Source organism: Cydia strobilella, chromosome 16 (genome assembly GCF_947568885.1).
Source record: "Cydia strobilella chromosome 16, ilCydStro3.1, whole genome shotgun sequence".
Classification (NCBI taxonomy): Eukaryota; Metazoa; Arthropoda; class Insecta; order Lepidoptera; family Tortricidae; genus Cydia; species Cydia strobilella.
Genome location: NC_086056.1, coordinates 7,647,210 through 7,663,268, shown reverse-complemented (window position 1 = coordinate 7,663,268; position 16,059 = coordinate 7,647,210). Strand labels below are relative to the sequence as shown.

Genomic DNA, 16,059 nt, shown 5'->3' with positions numbered 1-16,059 from the left:
AATTAAATTATAGCCTACATCCTAAGACAATTCCCACTAGGAGGTCCGACAGTAGTTTTAGGATAGCATTGTGATCGGAACTAAATACACAGACATACACTATATACTTACACTTAACAATAACGACATTTAACACTTCTAAAGTACATAAACACATGCATAGGTTTATCATAAAAATAAATTATGGCTAATGAACACTACAAGATATACAAAAGAAACAAAATTACACAATATATATATAGGCTTAAAATTAAATTAGTTACTTTCCTATATGTAAACAAATATTAATAAAAACTTATTACTAAGTACAAATGTCATGCATACTGAAGAAGAAAGAATTTGAAGAAAATTATTGAGGGCGCCATTTCCTACGTAACTGTCACATTTCTGACGTAAAATGCTTAAACAATTTAGTAAAAAAGTTTTTTAGTTAAATTTTATTTAATTTCTACTATTTTATGTTGCATTATATGTCGCAGATATGTGATGAAATCTTAATATAGGTAGCTATTCGGGTATTTTTATCTTAAAGAAGAATACACTAATTTCTTAAACAATCTCAATGAGCTGCTAAATATGTTTACGTTTTGTCATTTTTCATTGTACAACTTACATGTGTGTTTAATGTATGTTATGTATGTTAATGCCCAGTACATACCAAACCCAAGAAAAAGAGACGCCAATAGTAGATTGTTAACCAAGGGATGAAAGGCACTCATTTCTGCCAAGGTAGTTTGGCGTTCGAACGCAATGAGAGCGCCAATAGTCCGAGGCTGAAATGATGCCTTTCACCCGAGTTAAACACTACTTTTCATTTCAAGTCTATTTAAAAAGCCGGGCAAGTGCGAGTCGGACTCGCCCACCAAGGGTTCCGTACTTTTTAGTATTTGTTGTTATAGCGGCAACAGAAATACATCATCTGTGAAAATTTCAACTGTCTACAGCCTGGTGACAGACAGACAGACGGACAGCGGAGTCTTAATAATAGGGTCCCGTTTTTACCCTTTGGGTACGGAACCCTAAAACAAAATTCAATTGCTTATCGTAAAAAATGAAAAAAAAATTGTACTTGGAAAGTAAAATACGAAACGTATCACTTTCTGTACACTTTTTAGAACAACAATGACCCCCTTTCAGAGCATGAGAAATGAAAAATATAAATTAAGCCTTTACATATTTCCAAGTTCTTTATCACATTCTAATGCCAGATGGGGTTAGAAATTCCTTATGGCATCAACACTGCCCTTCTGCCTTGTTCACTGTATTGAGAATTGGCCGTATAACACGCATGTAGTTGAACATTGAATATTTGACCACTCTAAACACAATTTTGCTTTTTGATTGCTTGAATTGATCAATCTCCCAGAGCGCACGCTTTTAAATCACATCAAACAAAATTCATCAACTGACAGACTAAACGTTTTCTCAATAACATTGATCGGTCATGCAACGGCCAGTTTGGTGCTCCTTTCATCGTCACTCTTCGACTCTTGAAGATCCATTTTAATGTATTGCGATACCGCTTAGTAATCATAACCTTCTTTTTCTCTTACAGTGTCAGAAGTTCGGCGAGTATGCGAAGGATGATCCGAACAGTTTCCGGCTTTCAGAGAACTTCAGCCTTTATCCGCAGTTCATGTACCATCTGCGTCGCTCCCAGTTCCTGCAGGTGTTCAACAACTCGCCCGACGAGACCACATTCTACAGGTATTGAATATTTACGATCATTCTAAGAACAAATTTAATAGTTGACTCAAAGACGGAGTGTTTAGTTAGGGTTAGGAAGTCACGGTCTATTATCCGACAATTATTAAGAAGCCGTATCCCCGTAGTCGTGTCACTCGTGGGTTTGATTTGACCAAAGATTTATTGATTGTGCAAGTCACACATCTCCAGTCTGATACAAATTACATTACGCGGTAACGGTAACTCGTTGTCAAAAGTTGACTTTTGACCATTCAGTGACCACCAAATACATTGTGATTTGTGCTGTACAGTTTAGACTTTCTATTACAATCAACAACGTTTGATTTAACTGATGTAATTCATCCGACGGCTAACAATCTTACTAAAGGCTCGAGATAGAGCAGTCGGCCCGCATTTATAAAATTAACATTTGAATATTTCACAGGCACATGTTGATGCGCGAGGACCTTACCCAGTCGCTGATCATGATCCAGCCGATCCTGTACTCGTACAGTTTCGGCGGCCCGCCCGAGCCCGTGCTGCTGGACACCTCCTCCATCCAGCCTGACCGCATCCTGCTCATGGACACCTTCTTCCAGATCCTCATATACCACGGCGAGGTACAGGCAGCAAAATGGAACCCTGACCCAACACGAAACTAGGCCAAATTGACAAATAGAAAGCCTTCATTAATTTGGTTTATAGCGTCATTCCAATGTAGCTTATGGTAGTTATGGTTCCATTTAGATGAGAGTATGTACATCGCACTTGATGAGAAAAGCATCTGTATAATCTACGATTCAAACGTGGTGTACCGTGGTGCGTGTAAACGTGGTGGTGTAAGTGGCAAACTGCATCTGTCGCAATCGAGTGATGAATTCGTATTTATACATTTATATCGATAGCGGGCGGCTAAAATACCCGTCACGTAGTGAAAGATAGTGTCAGTCCTGGGTTACATTGTTGGCTTTGTAATGGATTCGCTGATCACGACACGTTGTCGTTTTGCATTTCCGCTACATACCGGGAAACCCACGTTATCGGCTACGACCGTAGCTCAGCGGTGAATGTGTAAACAGCTGATCGTGTTAACCCTTTACCCCATACGCAGCCATTTGTATATGGCAGTTATAATTTTCAACTCTATTGATAGTTATTAAAGTTCAAATTTAAACAAATATTTTTTATGACATGAATTACGGGGTTAATGTATAATTTGCAGACGATAGCGCAATGGCGCGCCCTCCGCTACCAAGACATGCCGGAGTACGAGAGCTTCGCCCAGCTGCTGCGGGCTCCCGTCGACGACGCGCAGGAGATCCTGCAGAGCCGCTTCCCCGTGCCGCGGTACATCGACACCGAGCACGGAGGCTCTCAGGTATTTATTACAATCATTCCTTTAGGATTCTCCAGTCGACAAGAAGGCGCATTTTCGCGGCTGTCCAAATGGACTTTATAATTTAGATAAAGAGATCCAACGCGTTATTTGAATTGCAAATATTGTGCCTATTACATGGATAAAAGATAACGTTCTGTGGTAAATATAATAAAAATTTGACAGACATAAATTTGGACCAACAAGTGTCGGTAACTAAAAAAACTGCTTAAGCATTGTCACAGGGGTTTTGTCATTATAAAAAGTTCAGTCTTCCTCCGGGACTACAAGTGCAAAATTGCGCTCAAAACGTCGGGGGTAATTGTTAGGTTTATTTTATACGTTAATAGCCCCATCTTAGTTACATTGACCCGTTATAGATTTTGTTATAGCAGTTACTGAGCAAGATTCAACATGGCCTTGAATTTTCAATTGATTTAACATGTAACATTCGTTTCCAAAAATCAATACACGTCCTAATTAAACGATTTATTTAAAAAAATACTACAAAACAGTAAAATTTATATAACCTCGGCACTGATTGGCTTGGTTTTACCAGAAGCCAATATTTTCTCAAGCATAGCGTTTACTTTCTGTTGTGTTTGTAGAAAGTTTCGAAAATGCGTGTCATCATAATTAGTATTCTTCACAATAGGTCTTTGCACTCTCTTTGCAATCTTTTCATCTTCGCGATGCCAGGCATCGCCTCTCTCTAACTTTTCATGAAATTTTTCAATTTCATTAAGAACTCGTGGTTTATAGTGTTGGACTACTCCACGTTCCTTTTTAGTTTTTCTAGATTTTGGAACAGCTATCTTAGTGTCTTTGTGTGCATGTCGAGGCACATAACCTTTGTCTTCATTAATATTACTCATTTCGCTTTCTTTGACTTCCACTTGGTGTCGATTTTGTTTTTGTATTGGTTTTTTGAAATGGAAAGTTTCATCACTGTGATGCGCTTTTACTGGCGGTTGTGTTGTAAGTACTATATTTTGCAAAAAAGGTTTCTGCAGTACTATTTTCAATGGTGATATTTCTCCAGAGTTTGTTTGTACTGTTATAACTTGTTTATCGGAAGACGGTTTTACTTTGTTTTGCGGGACAGGTGCTTGAACCTCTTTTAGATATGTTTTATATTCAATTTTCGAATGATGATAAGGGTCCATCATACTGTAATCATATGGTCTGTTTTTTGAGCCATTTTGTAAGGGTTTTGGGTTATATGGTAAATAATCTTCCGTTTTTAGTCGCACAGCCGGTGAACCATATGGTATGTTATTTCCTGGTGGTAATTCTGCAGCATGTGGCAAATATTGTAAGAGCGCTGGGTTTTCTGGGTTGGGCTCAGACCGCTGCAATTCATATGGAATTCGGTTTTTTGTTTTTGGTTGTAAAGCTAGTGGAAAGTACTGTATTCGGCTTTCTGTTTTAACTTCTGGCACTGGTATAAGGTCTTCTGTATTACGCTGGAAAGACTGTGTGTTTTCTTGATTATTTTGTAAGAGCTGTGAATCAAATGGAAAATAGCTTTCTGCTTTCATTTGTACGGTATGTGGGACGTACGTAGGGTTTTCAACGTTGAGCTGCATAACCTTTGGAACATATGGTGAATGGTTTACTGGGGCCTGTGGAACATATACTTCGTTTTCTGGATTACGCTCTAAGGTATGTGGATAATATCGTAAACGGTTTTCTTCTTTGAGTTGTACTGCCTGTGACACATACGGCTCGCTAATTTCTGGGTTTTTTAAGTTGCGCTTTAATGTTTGAACTTCATATGGTAATCCATTCACAGGGCCTTGCTGTAAAGGCTGTGTATCATATGGTACATGGTTTTCTGGATTCTGTTGCAAAGGTTGTGAACCATATGGCAACAAATTTTCATATTTCATTTCTACCAGTTGAGGCACGTATGCTTTAAGGTTTTTTACGTTTTGTTGTAAAGGTTGTGGAACATGCGGTACACGGTTTTCTTCCAATTGGATATTTTGTTGATGTCGGAGGGTATTGTCTGTTGGTACTATTTGTTGCTCATGGCGTTGCGTGATTGTTTTTTGTGTTGGGACTGTTGTATTCATGTTGTACGGAACATGCTTAACGTTCTTTGGTTCTAAAACTGTATTTTTCATCAAAGTAATTTTCGCTAACATTTCCATCATTTTCTCCAATGTTTTCGAAGCATCCTGTATCTTTAATGGATCTTTGGTCGATGTCGTTGTCATGTCTTCTGCAAGATAAAAATTGACGATAAAAATAACACTTATTGTAATTATTATTTTTAACTCTGCTTATTGTAAGTAATTTTTTTGTATTGTTTATAATTTACCTTTTGTCGTAGATTTAACTGTTTTGGTGATTGTAGTAGGTATTGTAGTTGTCATCTGAGAAGTTGTAGTGCTGCTAGGTGTTATCGTCGTCGTTTTTAAATCTCTTAACACAAATTCTTTTATACTTTGTGCTATATCTTTTATAACATTTGGAGGTAATGAAGGTATTTTTTTACTTTCTTTAGTCTCATTTTGACTGAACAAATCATCGTCGTCAATATTTGTTTTGAATCGGTCTAAAGTTGTGTCACTGTCCAAGTGCTGCTCAGTGATAGTGGGTCTTGATGGTAATCTATAATTATTATGTTTCGTTTTTATATTATTATTGAAAGTTTCAGTTTCATCATTATTTTCTCTAATATTAGTAATTTTCATATTATTTTGGTTATTTCTAAAATGGTTACTTTTATACTCAGCAGTGGAAAGGCATTTGACCCTAGTTTCATGAAATGTCTGGCTATTAACTATGTCAATTTTCTTATCTTGTTTGGTTTTTAATTGTTCAGAATTTTTATCTTCAATGAGGCTACGATATTTATTTTCATATTGATACGTTCCGTCGATCATGGGGTATTTTTTACTGCTATCAATTAATTCTCGGACGTTTGATTGGGTTAATGATGGATCTACTAAAATTGGATGTTCTTTATTAGCCCTTAGATCTTCGTTTGTTTGAATAATTGTAGTGTTATTATCGGCCGTGTCAAAGTACGGTGACCAACTTTTTTCGTACGAATTTTTTAATCTAGGCTCGACTGTATTGGTTATTTTGTTATCGCTATTAGGTGTAAAATATAATCCCTGTTGATTTCCATTGATTTTGGGTTTAAAATGTTTATTGCTCAGTTCAGCATAGAACCAGGGTCGTCTATAGTCCTTAACTAGGTCTCGATCGTGATCGATACTATTTAGTGTGTTGGTTGTTTTTAATTTATCATCTATCTTATTTCTTGTTCTAAGATTATTTTTTGGCTCTGTAGCTTGATCTTCTATAATAAAAGAGTTTGGGGCCGTAAGTTGATAACTTTTGTATTCTTCATTCAATACATTGTTGTCTGATTTGGATGGGTTGTAATGGAATAAACGTGATTGACCTACAAGTTTTGCTTGCTCATGTCCTAATTTAGGCTCTAGTTTATGTTTGTTTTCATTAATGTATGTCGGGTAGTTATCTTGTGATTGTTGCATGGTTACCATAGGCTCATTATGTTCATTATTTAGTTGAGCTTTCAATGCAGATTGTAAAGGTTCGGGACGTTCATTTTCGCGTGGTTTTAACTTTTCCTTGTCGGTATTGTACATTTTTATTATGTTTCTTTGTTGATTAAATATTTGATTAAAAAGTTTTGATTGCGATTGTAATACATTTTTTAATGCTTTATCAGTTTCAGTATCCGAGACTTCTTTATAAGCACCACTTATTTTTATGTGACCTCTTAGGCCATCAAAGCTAATACTTTTAGATTCATTGCCTAATGCTCTATTGTAGTCTTTGTTTACTATATTTAACCCTTCTTTAGTATTGAGAAATTTGTTATTTTTCTGATTGATGAGCGCAGTTTGTGGTTGATGTTCCATAGTAGTTCCAATGGCACTTTCTTTATCTAACAGCTTAAACCTTTCACTTTCCTCTTTTAATTCACTTAAAATGTTATTGATTATAGGGTGGCCGTTTTGGCCAGGGATAACTTTCTGTTCTTGTACTTTTAGTTTATTGCAAATGGAGTATTCGCTATTATCATTTCCATCTGGCTCGTTAATACTGGATCTAAGCCTTTTGACATTGTCAAATATATCTAATTTATCTTTATCACCTTGATTATTTCCGTAAAAATTCTCGAGTTTGCAATTTTTTAAATAATAGCTTATTAGTGATATTGATTTGTTTTTGGATTGAATGTCGAGCTTTTCGTCTATATTTTGCAATGATTTATTTGTATTCAAATTAGGGACTTTAGTTGTGTTTACTTCTTTCAATTGTCTCTTGGACATTATTTCCTCTACAATTTTTGTAATGTAGTCGATATTTTTTGTGTGTTCAGAAATAGGGAGAACTTTAACTGTTTTAACGGTAGTACTTCCTTGCTGCGATATATCAGGCGTCCTGCCAATATTCATTCGCAAAACGTTCATTAAGGCCTCTAGTTTCGAATTTATACTCTTTTCCATTTTGCTTTTTTCATCGTCTTTCTTAGTGCTGGTCGTTCTTGGAAGTCGTGTTTCGGTATTTAAATCTTCAACGTTTATTCCTTGAATTCTATCACGAAAAGGGGAGCTGGATAGAAATGAGAAGGGTTTCTGTCCCTGTTTTATTTTTTTGTCATCTTTAGATTCCAAGGCTTTTCTTTTTTCTTCTTTGTGTAAAAGTTCTAAATATTCAAAGATCTTTTGTAGCGGTGTCGTGTCTTCGGCTGGCAGTCCAATTTCTAGAATTATAACACTACATTATTATTCGTCGATTTCATCATCGTCACAATCATAGAAGTAAACACTATTTCGTACTTAATAAAAATTTACTTACTGTCGGTAACGGTTATTTTTGTTTTCTCGGTTGTCGGATTTGTCAGTGGCGTGGTCAAAGTGATTGAACTGTCTGTTTTACCAAGACATTGTGTTTTCAGCTGCCTATTTAAAAGTGAGAAAATATTTAGCTTTTGAAAGTGAATTGGCATTTTGTTACAGTTGGTATCATATTTATCGTAAAGAAGCAACTTTTTTGTAGTTTTCGTTACTTTAAACTTAATCAGTGATACAGAGAAAGTAAACTATGTTGACATAAAATCACAATTATTGGAGGGGCATTGACATTTGATTCTGATTCTATTTTCGCTACGCACTAAACTGAGACGATAAGTAGGTATTCATGATCGTTTTTCCTTAAGAATCAAATCACAGAATGTTATCGCGGCGAAAACAATACGGCATAAACTCACTGGCCGTTGATATCGTCGATGTTTACGTTGTGCCGCTGCAGCTTCCGCAGGGTGCTCGCGTCGATGTCCTCCTTTTGGACACCACTGAGCAACAGCACGCACAACACATCTGCAAAACCACTTGCCTTTACGTATATTATTATAACATGGATGGCACGCCAGCCTAAAGGCATAGATAAGTAAGACCTGGGACGGGCAGTTCCTAAATAAAATTGGTGAGCAAAATAATTATATTTTGACAATAAAGAGGTAAAAAAACCATATTCAAATACATCCACTGGATACACGCGTTACGTACACAACCCGATATTTACTTTCGCGTAATGAGATAAAAGTACCTATACTTCGTTGACAACGGACACCCCCTCTGACAAAATGTGGGCATGAAGCACAAATAAACATCCTTACAAACTGTAATTAACACTCATACCCAAATCACAATCATCGTTCAATTTATAATCGTATTAACTTTTGATCAACGTTGGGAACACCATGAGCTCACTTTCTTCTAGTCGCAACCTACGTTCCGTATATTTTTGTAAACCTTTTATGTAGTTTAAAGTCGGTGGGCGCGTTCCGCGAGACAACGTACATGTAAAGACGGCGGCGGCCAACAGGGCCCGGCACAACATTATTATAGCGACTTTTTGTTCGCCACAATGGATCTACTCGCAGCTCGCGTTCGTTTTGCTCTCCGACACGTTTATTTGGTGCGCGCTTATCTCAGCTGAAGACGTGGAGGTTTAGTGACAAGTGTTAGCGGTATATTGTACCTATTGCTTGATTTGCTTGTAAATGTACGCTTTTTTATGTGTACGAAGCGCAAGATCGATCATATGTGGAGCGAAGTCCTCACACTAAATATTATGACTGTCTGTTCATCATCAATTCTATTCTTAGCAAAAAATATGAGACAAATTGTAGACTAAGGCCCTTGTAGAGGGTAAGGTGGTGGATGGTGCATCCCACTTACCCGGGTTAGTGGGATGCACTATCCACCACCAGTGGGTGTTAACCGCTTAACCCCGGGGTTAGGCGGTTAACCCAGTGTCAAATTGTACTGGTAACCATGATAACTCGAGGTTTTACCGGTTAACCCGGGTTAGTGGAATGGTGCAAGTGGGCCTAAGGGTAAAATATTATATGAAAGTTATTGGCCTTTTCGTATATGCCTTATTTGTGAGATCAAAGTTTATTTAATAGGGACATGAAACACAAAAAAGAAACAAATATGCGTGAATCAATAAATCATCTACAAATTTTATATTATTTAAGGAAAAATCGAACACTTTACGGGATGATGACATTGATGACGCTGCCGGAAGCGATGATTTTTTCCTTTAATATGAAATATGTAGTATCGCTCGCACGCAGACGTATTTGGCATCTGCTTGATAATAAAAAACATCTGCAATGTAGAGTAGGATTATTATAAATATTTAATGACTAGCTGTGCCCGCGGCTTCGCCTGCGTGGAATTCGGTCTGTGTCAGTAAGCGGCTAATTCACCCCTAATTTATCTCCCTGTCCCCTGGAGACAGAACTTAAAGTAAAGTTGACAGATGGATACGCTAGCTAGAGGACTGTAGTCCAGATAAAATATTTTACAATTAGGTACCTACCACCAAAGATAGATAACTCCGTAATAGATGGATACAGTCTAAGGAAAAAACGTGCCTCGAAAATCACGAAAATTTGATTCTCGATCAGATGTCGCTACTACCTTTGACGGTTTCGTTTGTTATTATTTAACAATTTTAACGCATATCAGTGAAAGAACATGGGTCAAAATAATAAAAATAATTAATGCAAATAAAAAAGATCATTTATCCATATTTAAATACATTTTATCGTATTTTAATAAATCTTCATTTTTAGTTTTAAAGTGTGTCGATAGATGGCAGTGAATTAACTGTGGTTACAAAATTTACTATGACAGTGCCGCTCTATAATATTATATCCTCAATGCTACCACTAAATAAAATTACACTCCAAAATGAATATTTTTTTGCCCTTATTCAAATTTTTGACATGATTTAAACGGCATGTAGTAGGTGTATATCGAACGATACAGTACCATTTTTGTATTTTAACGTCCTTGACTGTACCTATGCAAATCGGGTACACTACATAATTCCGAAATTTTTTATTCCGAATTTTAGAATGTCGAATTTTATCATTCCGATTTTTAAATGCTCGACCCATCAATATTCCGACTGTCATAATTACGAATGATGAAAATGAAAATCACGAATCCGAAAACCCAAAAAGCCGAATATTGTAAATTCCGAACTACATAATTCCGACTATAACAATTCCGATGGTGGCAAACACCGAATTTAACATTTACGATTTTCAAAATCACGAATTCGGAATTGCCCTTATTCCGAATTAACGTGATTCCTATTTTAAATATCCCAATTTTTAAATTTCCTTTTTTCTGGCAACAGTTCGTTTTCTTGGGGGTCGCAGTTCTAACCTTTTTTTTTTACATACCACCCGGGTGCGGGGGGTGACCCGAGTGGTTATGTGGGACTCCCGTTTAGGCTAATGAGGCCCACGGTGTACCCACTAAAAAACCCCCCATATGCCGCCTCGCCGCCTTATTGGTGGGGTTACAGGAACGCTTGCGCTTGTCATCTGCGACCCCACCGGCGGTAGCCGCCCACGAGCGCGGCTCCTTCGCGAATGCCCGAAGGCCCTTCACGCTAGGCGCGCCTTCCTCCTCGGCTTCCATTCTGTATCGTAGCGGACCCCCCCGAGCCCGCCACAAGGAAGCCACGGGCGCCAGGAATTTCCCCGGCGCCCGGCGACAGATCAGGTCTATGGTTCTGCCGCAAAACCACAACTCGGCTGCAGAGGACAGGGAGAACGGCACATCGTAACACCGACACTCTTCTTCCTCTGCAGCCCCACCAACGCCGCTACAGCGGAACGGCCCCGCCAAGTTCGCAGGGGATAGGGAGAGTGGCGCATCGAAATACCATCACTCCTCTTCCCCTGCGATCCCACCTCGGCCGCCGAGGATAGGGAGAACGGCTTACCGCAATACCGACACTCCTCTTCCTCGACGGTCCACCTTCGGCGCATCACAAGCGGGCTAAACCAGCCCACTTGGAGCGTCCTCCTCGGGCCAGCCCGCGACCCAAACAGGCCGGCCCTGGTTGCCTCTTCGCTTCACCGTGGGTGATCAAGCCACGGTTACAAGCCCCTCCACCACGACAAGGTGAGCAACCCGCGGGGGGTCGCAGTTCTAACCTAACCTAATCCACTTTTCTGGCAACAGTTCGATTTCTTGGGGTCGCAATTCTAACCTAACCTAACCCACTTCTGGCAACAGTTCGGGTTCGCAGGTTCGCAGTTCTGTCTAATTTATTTATGCCGAATTTTTATGCCAAAAAAATTTTATGCCGAATTTAACATGATGCGGCACGACAGGTACCCGTAATAATTACTAAAACGTGAGTCTTCATTTGAATATCACGGATTTCATTTTTACGATCTTGTAAATAACCGAATTTCTGAATACCGAATTATTATTTCCGATCGGACAATGATTTTTCGGAATTTAGGAATTCGGAAAAAAAAACATTTTCGGAAAAGTGTAAAATCGGAACTTTAAGCTTTCTGTCAAGTGACAATCGGATTTTAAGTTTTCGGAAATAGCACATTCGTGATTTTATTCCATCGTGTTTTTAAAAATCGTAATTTTGATATTTCGGACTTATAAATAATCGGGATTATGAAAGTCGTGGTTATAAAAATCGGAAAAACGTATTTCGGAATATTTGGGAGTTCCCATCAAAATCATGTCATCCAAATCGGTCCTCCAGTCAAATCAGTCTTAAGCATGAACGCCGGCGACGGGCAGCGTCTGCCCCTTTTTTTTTGTTTTCGGAGTGGGAAATGCATCTGCCCCTACGACTTGTTGATGGTCATAGCGAAGCAGACGCTCACGGGGACCTGTAGGCGCTTGAAGCGGAACGGGAAGTTGCTCGGAATGAGGGGGATACGCGGGATGAACACGGCTTCTCCGGCGCCACACTCCGTCAGGATCTGCGCCTACATATGTATTACGTACGATGTATTTGGGATCACAATCGAACTCGCGCTGGCTTGCCGTTTCAGCCGAAAGCGAAGCGACCTGCCTGGCTAGAGCGCTACTGAGTCTCTCACCGTGGTTTTTCTCAGACTCCTGAGACCGCAATGCATTGCGAGACTTTCGCGAAAGATTCGATTTTTTTCGGGAAGGCATGGTAACGCGTTTAAGTCCCAAATAGTTTGACATTTACTGAAAAATGTTTTTTTAAAGTACCCACCTTCGTGACCATTATTAAGAGGAAAGGGCACGGCCGCTTCTCCATGCAAACGCAGTCTCCATTTTTTTGGTTAAAAACTACCCTGTTCTCCCACGGGACTCAAACTATCTCTATACCAAATTTTATCTAAATCGGTTTAGCGGTTTAAGCGTAAAGAGAAATTAAAAAAAAGTTTTTTCATATTTTTTGTGTTTTCACTCGGGAATGGTGTCATTTTGATATCATAAATGAATTCGGCATACCCGATTTATACAAAAACGATACCTAACTTGGCCTAGTAGCTAAAATGATATAGCTATCAAGATAAAGTTTTTAACCCCTTTTTCACCACCATAAATTTTTAAAAACGCTGAAAGTAATTTTCTTGCTTTTTAATATAATAACGTTTTGCAAAGTTTTAAGTTCCTAGCTTTAAATAAAATTTGCACCCCAAGACAAACTTTCATCCCCTTTTCAACCCCCTGAGGGGTTAAATTTCTAAAAACGTCAAAATTAGTTTTTTTGTAATCGTCTATCATACCTTTCTAAGAAGTTTCAAAGCATTTGTAATGGATTCAAACTTTCAACCCCCTTTTAACCCTGTTAGGGGACGAATTCTTGAAAACGCTAAAATCACTTTTCCTGTATTATAATAATATGCCCATTATACAAAGTTTCAAGTAACGCACTCAAAAAAAAAATTGATCTCCATACAAACTTTCAACCTCTATTTTACCACCTTAGGGGATGAATTTTCAAAAACGCTGAAATTAGTTTTCTTGTATTTCAATAATATATCTTCTTACGAAGTTTCAAATTGCTAGCTTAAAATAAATCTTGAACCCCATACAAACTTTCATCCCCTTTTTAGGGGTAAAATTTCTCAAATTTTTATAGCCTATAACCTGGCCGTGGATTTTTTCGACAGATTAGTAAAGTTTGCATCAAAATCCGTTCAGCCGTTTTCATTAGTTGCGCGGTCAAATAAACAGACAAACAGATAAACAGACAAACAGATAAACAGATAAACAGACAAAAATTCTAAAAACTGTTGGAATGTGTTCTGTTATCGATTCTAAGTATCCCCAGCCAATTTTTTTTCGAATATCTTCCATGTACAGACTTTCGACCCTCTTCCGCTTTATTATATGTATAGATAGATTGGGAAGACGGGTTAATTCGTATATAGGTGCTTCAGAATGTCGGCTAATACCTCAAAATACGCCTTACCTTTCAGATATTCTAGATTTATATTATTAGTATTGTGTATTGTAGTTATTCACAGTATGTTTTTAATTTCAGGCCCGTTTCCTGCTGTCGAAGGTCAATCCATCTCAGACGCACAACAACATGTACGCTTATGGAGGGGTGAGTGACATCATTTCATCAAAATAGCACCTTGTTGCCATTTTAATACGATTCATTATATAGATGTCAAATGCATGACTTGATTTCAAATTCACGATTTTAGCTCCCTGCTCCTACAAGTTTGTAGAAACTTAGATCACACTTGCATTTTAATTTTACGGGATTCATAGGAAAGGAGCTGTTCTATTTTTATTAATTCGCATGGAGTGGTATAATGACAAGAACCGGCCATTACAGCATGGTTTGACTTTTTATTTTTTTGTTTCATCATTGTATTGGCGAAAACCAGGCGATGCCGATGCCGTCAGCGGTAGTATTTTTTTTATTACTTAGTTGTTTTTAAACTAATTTTGGTGTCGGCTTCCTGAACTCAAAATTTTACATTGGCTTCAAACGCTTTCAAACTCTTTCACTTGAAATGTTTTTTTTTTCAGCTTAACTTACCTATTAATATATATGCTAAAATAAATAGAAAAAATCTAACTTTATTTTAAGGCATGTTTTTGCACTAAGCTGTTTAATACTTTAATTTTATATTATATTTCATTTAATAAAAAAAATGTACTTTTGCAACACGTGCTAAGCTAACATTTTCTAAATAGTAATATTTTCTAAATCTTTTATGGTTTATATAATAATTACGACGGGAATTAAGTTTTTGTACTTTTAACCTTTTTTTTAGATCATTACTTAGGTATACTAATGAGAGCTACCGCGTTTAATTTCGCCGCTATAGGAGCACTAGTGTAGATTTGGGGGTTTTAAGCTTTTTTATCGGGAATTTTTACTCCTTATTCATAATGAGGGCTATCGTTTTTTTGCTCACCAGTTGGCGCCTCTGTTGATGGTGGTCCAAAAGACTAAAGAACAGCTGTCAGTCATTGAAGTGACAAGTGACATTTGACATTTCGAACTATGGAAAAGACCACCATCTACACTAGCGCCCCTAGCGGCGAATTCATACGCGTTAGCCCTCATTGTGGTAAATCTTTGTCCATCTTTGGTTAATCATGGTAAACAATAGATGTAGCTCAATAAATTTTAGTGGTTTAAAAAAGTGCCAAATAAAATATATGCAAAATTAAACATTAATTTTATAAAAATAAGCATAGATGAATTTTGAGATCTGTTTTTCTGGACCTACATCTACAGTGGCGCCAACTGGTGAGCACAAAAACGGTAGCCCTCATTACACTGGTACTACAGATGTAGTGCATAATTGATTTCCATCGTATTTTCTCGGAAACGTTCGTATTTGTCATGCTACTTCAGTCAACTTCAGTACTTCTTGTACCGAGACCGACTGAAATAAGCAAGACATGTTCGTAGTAATGCTATGGAAAATAACTATGCGCTACATCTGTGCATAACATCTGAATTGGGGGTTTAAGCAATTTTTTAAAATCTCTTGTGTATTATTTTTCTCCGTTATCTATTTAGGAAGAAATAGTTGTATTGAGAAGCTAAATTAAGTAATACATGGATGAGTTATTTCTAGGGCTGAGCCGATAATATACACTTTTGTAACAAGCTTTTGTAAGCAAAGAAACCATTCTAATCAGTTACTGTACTATTGTTATTAATGTTATTACGGTGGTCCCACTGGTCCCACCATATAACGTTAAATAACATTGTGTTAACGGGATAACATGATAATGATTAATAGTGCTTTTAGGGTTCCGTACCCGAACGGTAAAAACGGGACCCTATTACTAAGACTCCGCTGTCCGTCTGTCACCAGGCTGTATCTCATGAACCGTGATAGCTAGACAATTGAAATTTTCACAGATGATGTATTTCTGTTGCCGCTATAACAACAAATACTAAAAACAGAATAATATAAATATTTAAATGGGGCTCCCATACAACAAACGTGATTTTTTGTGCTGTTTTTTTTTTCGTAATGGTACGGAACCCTCCGTGCGCGAGTCCGACTCGCACTTGGCCGGTTTTTTATATTAATTATTATGTTGTCACTGTCACACACTGCAAAGTTAGATATAACTCCGTAATAGATGGATATAGTCTAAGGAAAAACGTGCCTCTAAAATCAAGAAAATTTGATTCTTGAT

The 16,059-nt window shown here is 37.7% G+C and overlaps 2 protein-coding genes across 5 annotated transcripts in view; one reads left to right on the top strand and one right to left on the bottom strand.

The window, feature by feature from the left end:
• The window catches only part of LOC134748240 (protein transport protein Sec23A), a 324,866-nt gene that overhangs the window by 8,968 nt on the left and 299,839 nt on the right, over positions 1 to 16,059 (top strand). For 3 of the 4 annotated variants that reach the window (XM_063682968.1, XM_063682967.1, XM_063682966.1), the window contains exons 9-13: positions 1,556 to 1,707; positions 2,132 to 2,306; positions 2,909 to 3,064; positions 13,922 to 13,987; positions 14,277 to 14,297. In XM_063682968.1, coding sequence (XP_063539038.1) covers positions 1,556 to 1,707; positions 2,132 to 2,306; positions 2,909 to 3,064; positions 13,922 to 13,987; positions 14,277 to 14,297 — 570 coding nt within the window. The remainder of the gene's footprint in view (positions 1 to 1,555; positions 1,708 to 2,131; positions 2,307 to 2,908; positions 3,065 to 13,921; positions 13,988 to 14,276; positions 14,298 to 16,059) is intronic. The other variant, XM_063682969.1, reaches the window with a different exon arrangement.
• On the bottom strand, positions 3,558 to 8,494 carry LOC134748492 (uncharacterized). The gene is made up of 4 exons (XM_063683289.1): positions 8,322 to 8,494; positions 7,910 to 8,013; positions 5,388 to 7,814; positions 3,558 to 5,288 (listed from the first exon to the last, which is right to left on the bottom strand). Exons 1-4 carry the CDS (start codon positions 8,492 to 8,494, stop codon positions 3,583 to 3,585), a joined length of 4,410 nt encoding a protein of 1,469 aa, XP_063539359.1. The 3' UTR covers positions 3,558 to 3,582.

What these genes read in the sequence shown, in the direction of transcription:
- LOC134748492 (XM_063683289.1), bottom strand. Translation starts at nt 8,494, where the DNA reads ATGCCTTTAGGCTGGCGTGCCATCCATGTTATAATAATATACGTAAAG. An exon ending in ATCGACGATATCAACGGCCA is followed by an intron (nt 8,014 to 8,321) that starts GTGAGTTTATGC and finishes ACTTTTAAATAG; the next exon opens with GCAGCTGAAAACACAATGTC. An exon ending in AAAAATAACCGTTACCGACA is followed by an intron (nt 7,815 to 7,909) that starts GTAAGTAAATTT and finishes TTATAATTCTAG; the next exon opens with AAATTGGACTGCCAGCCGAA.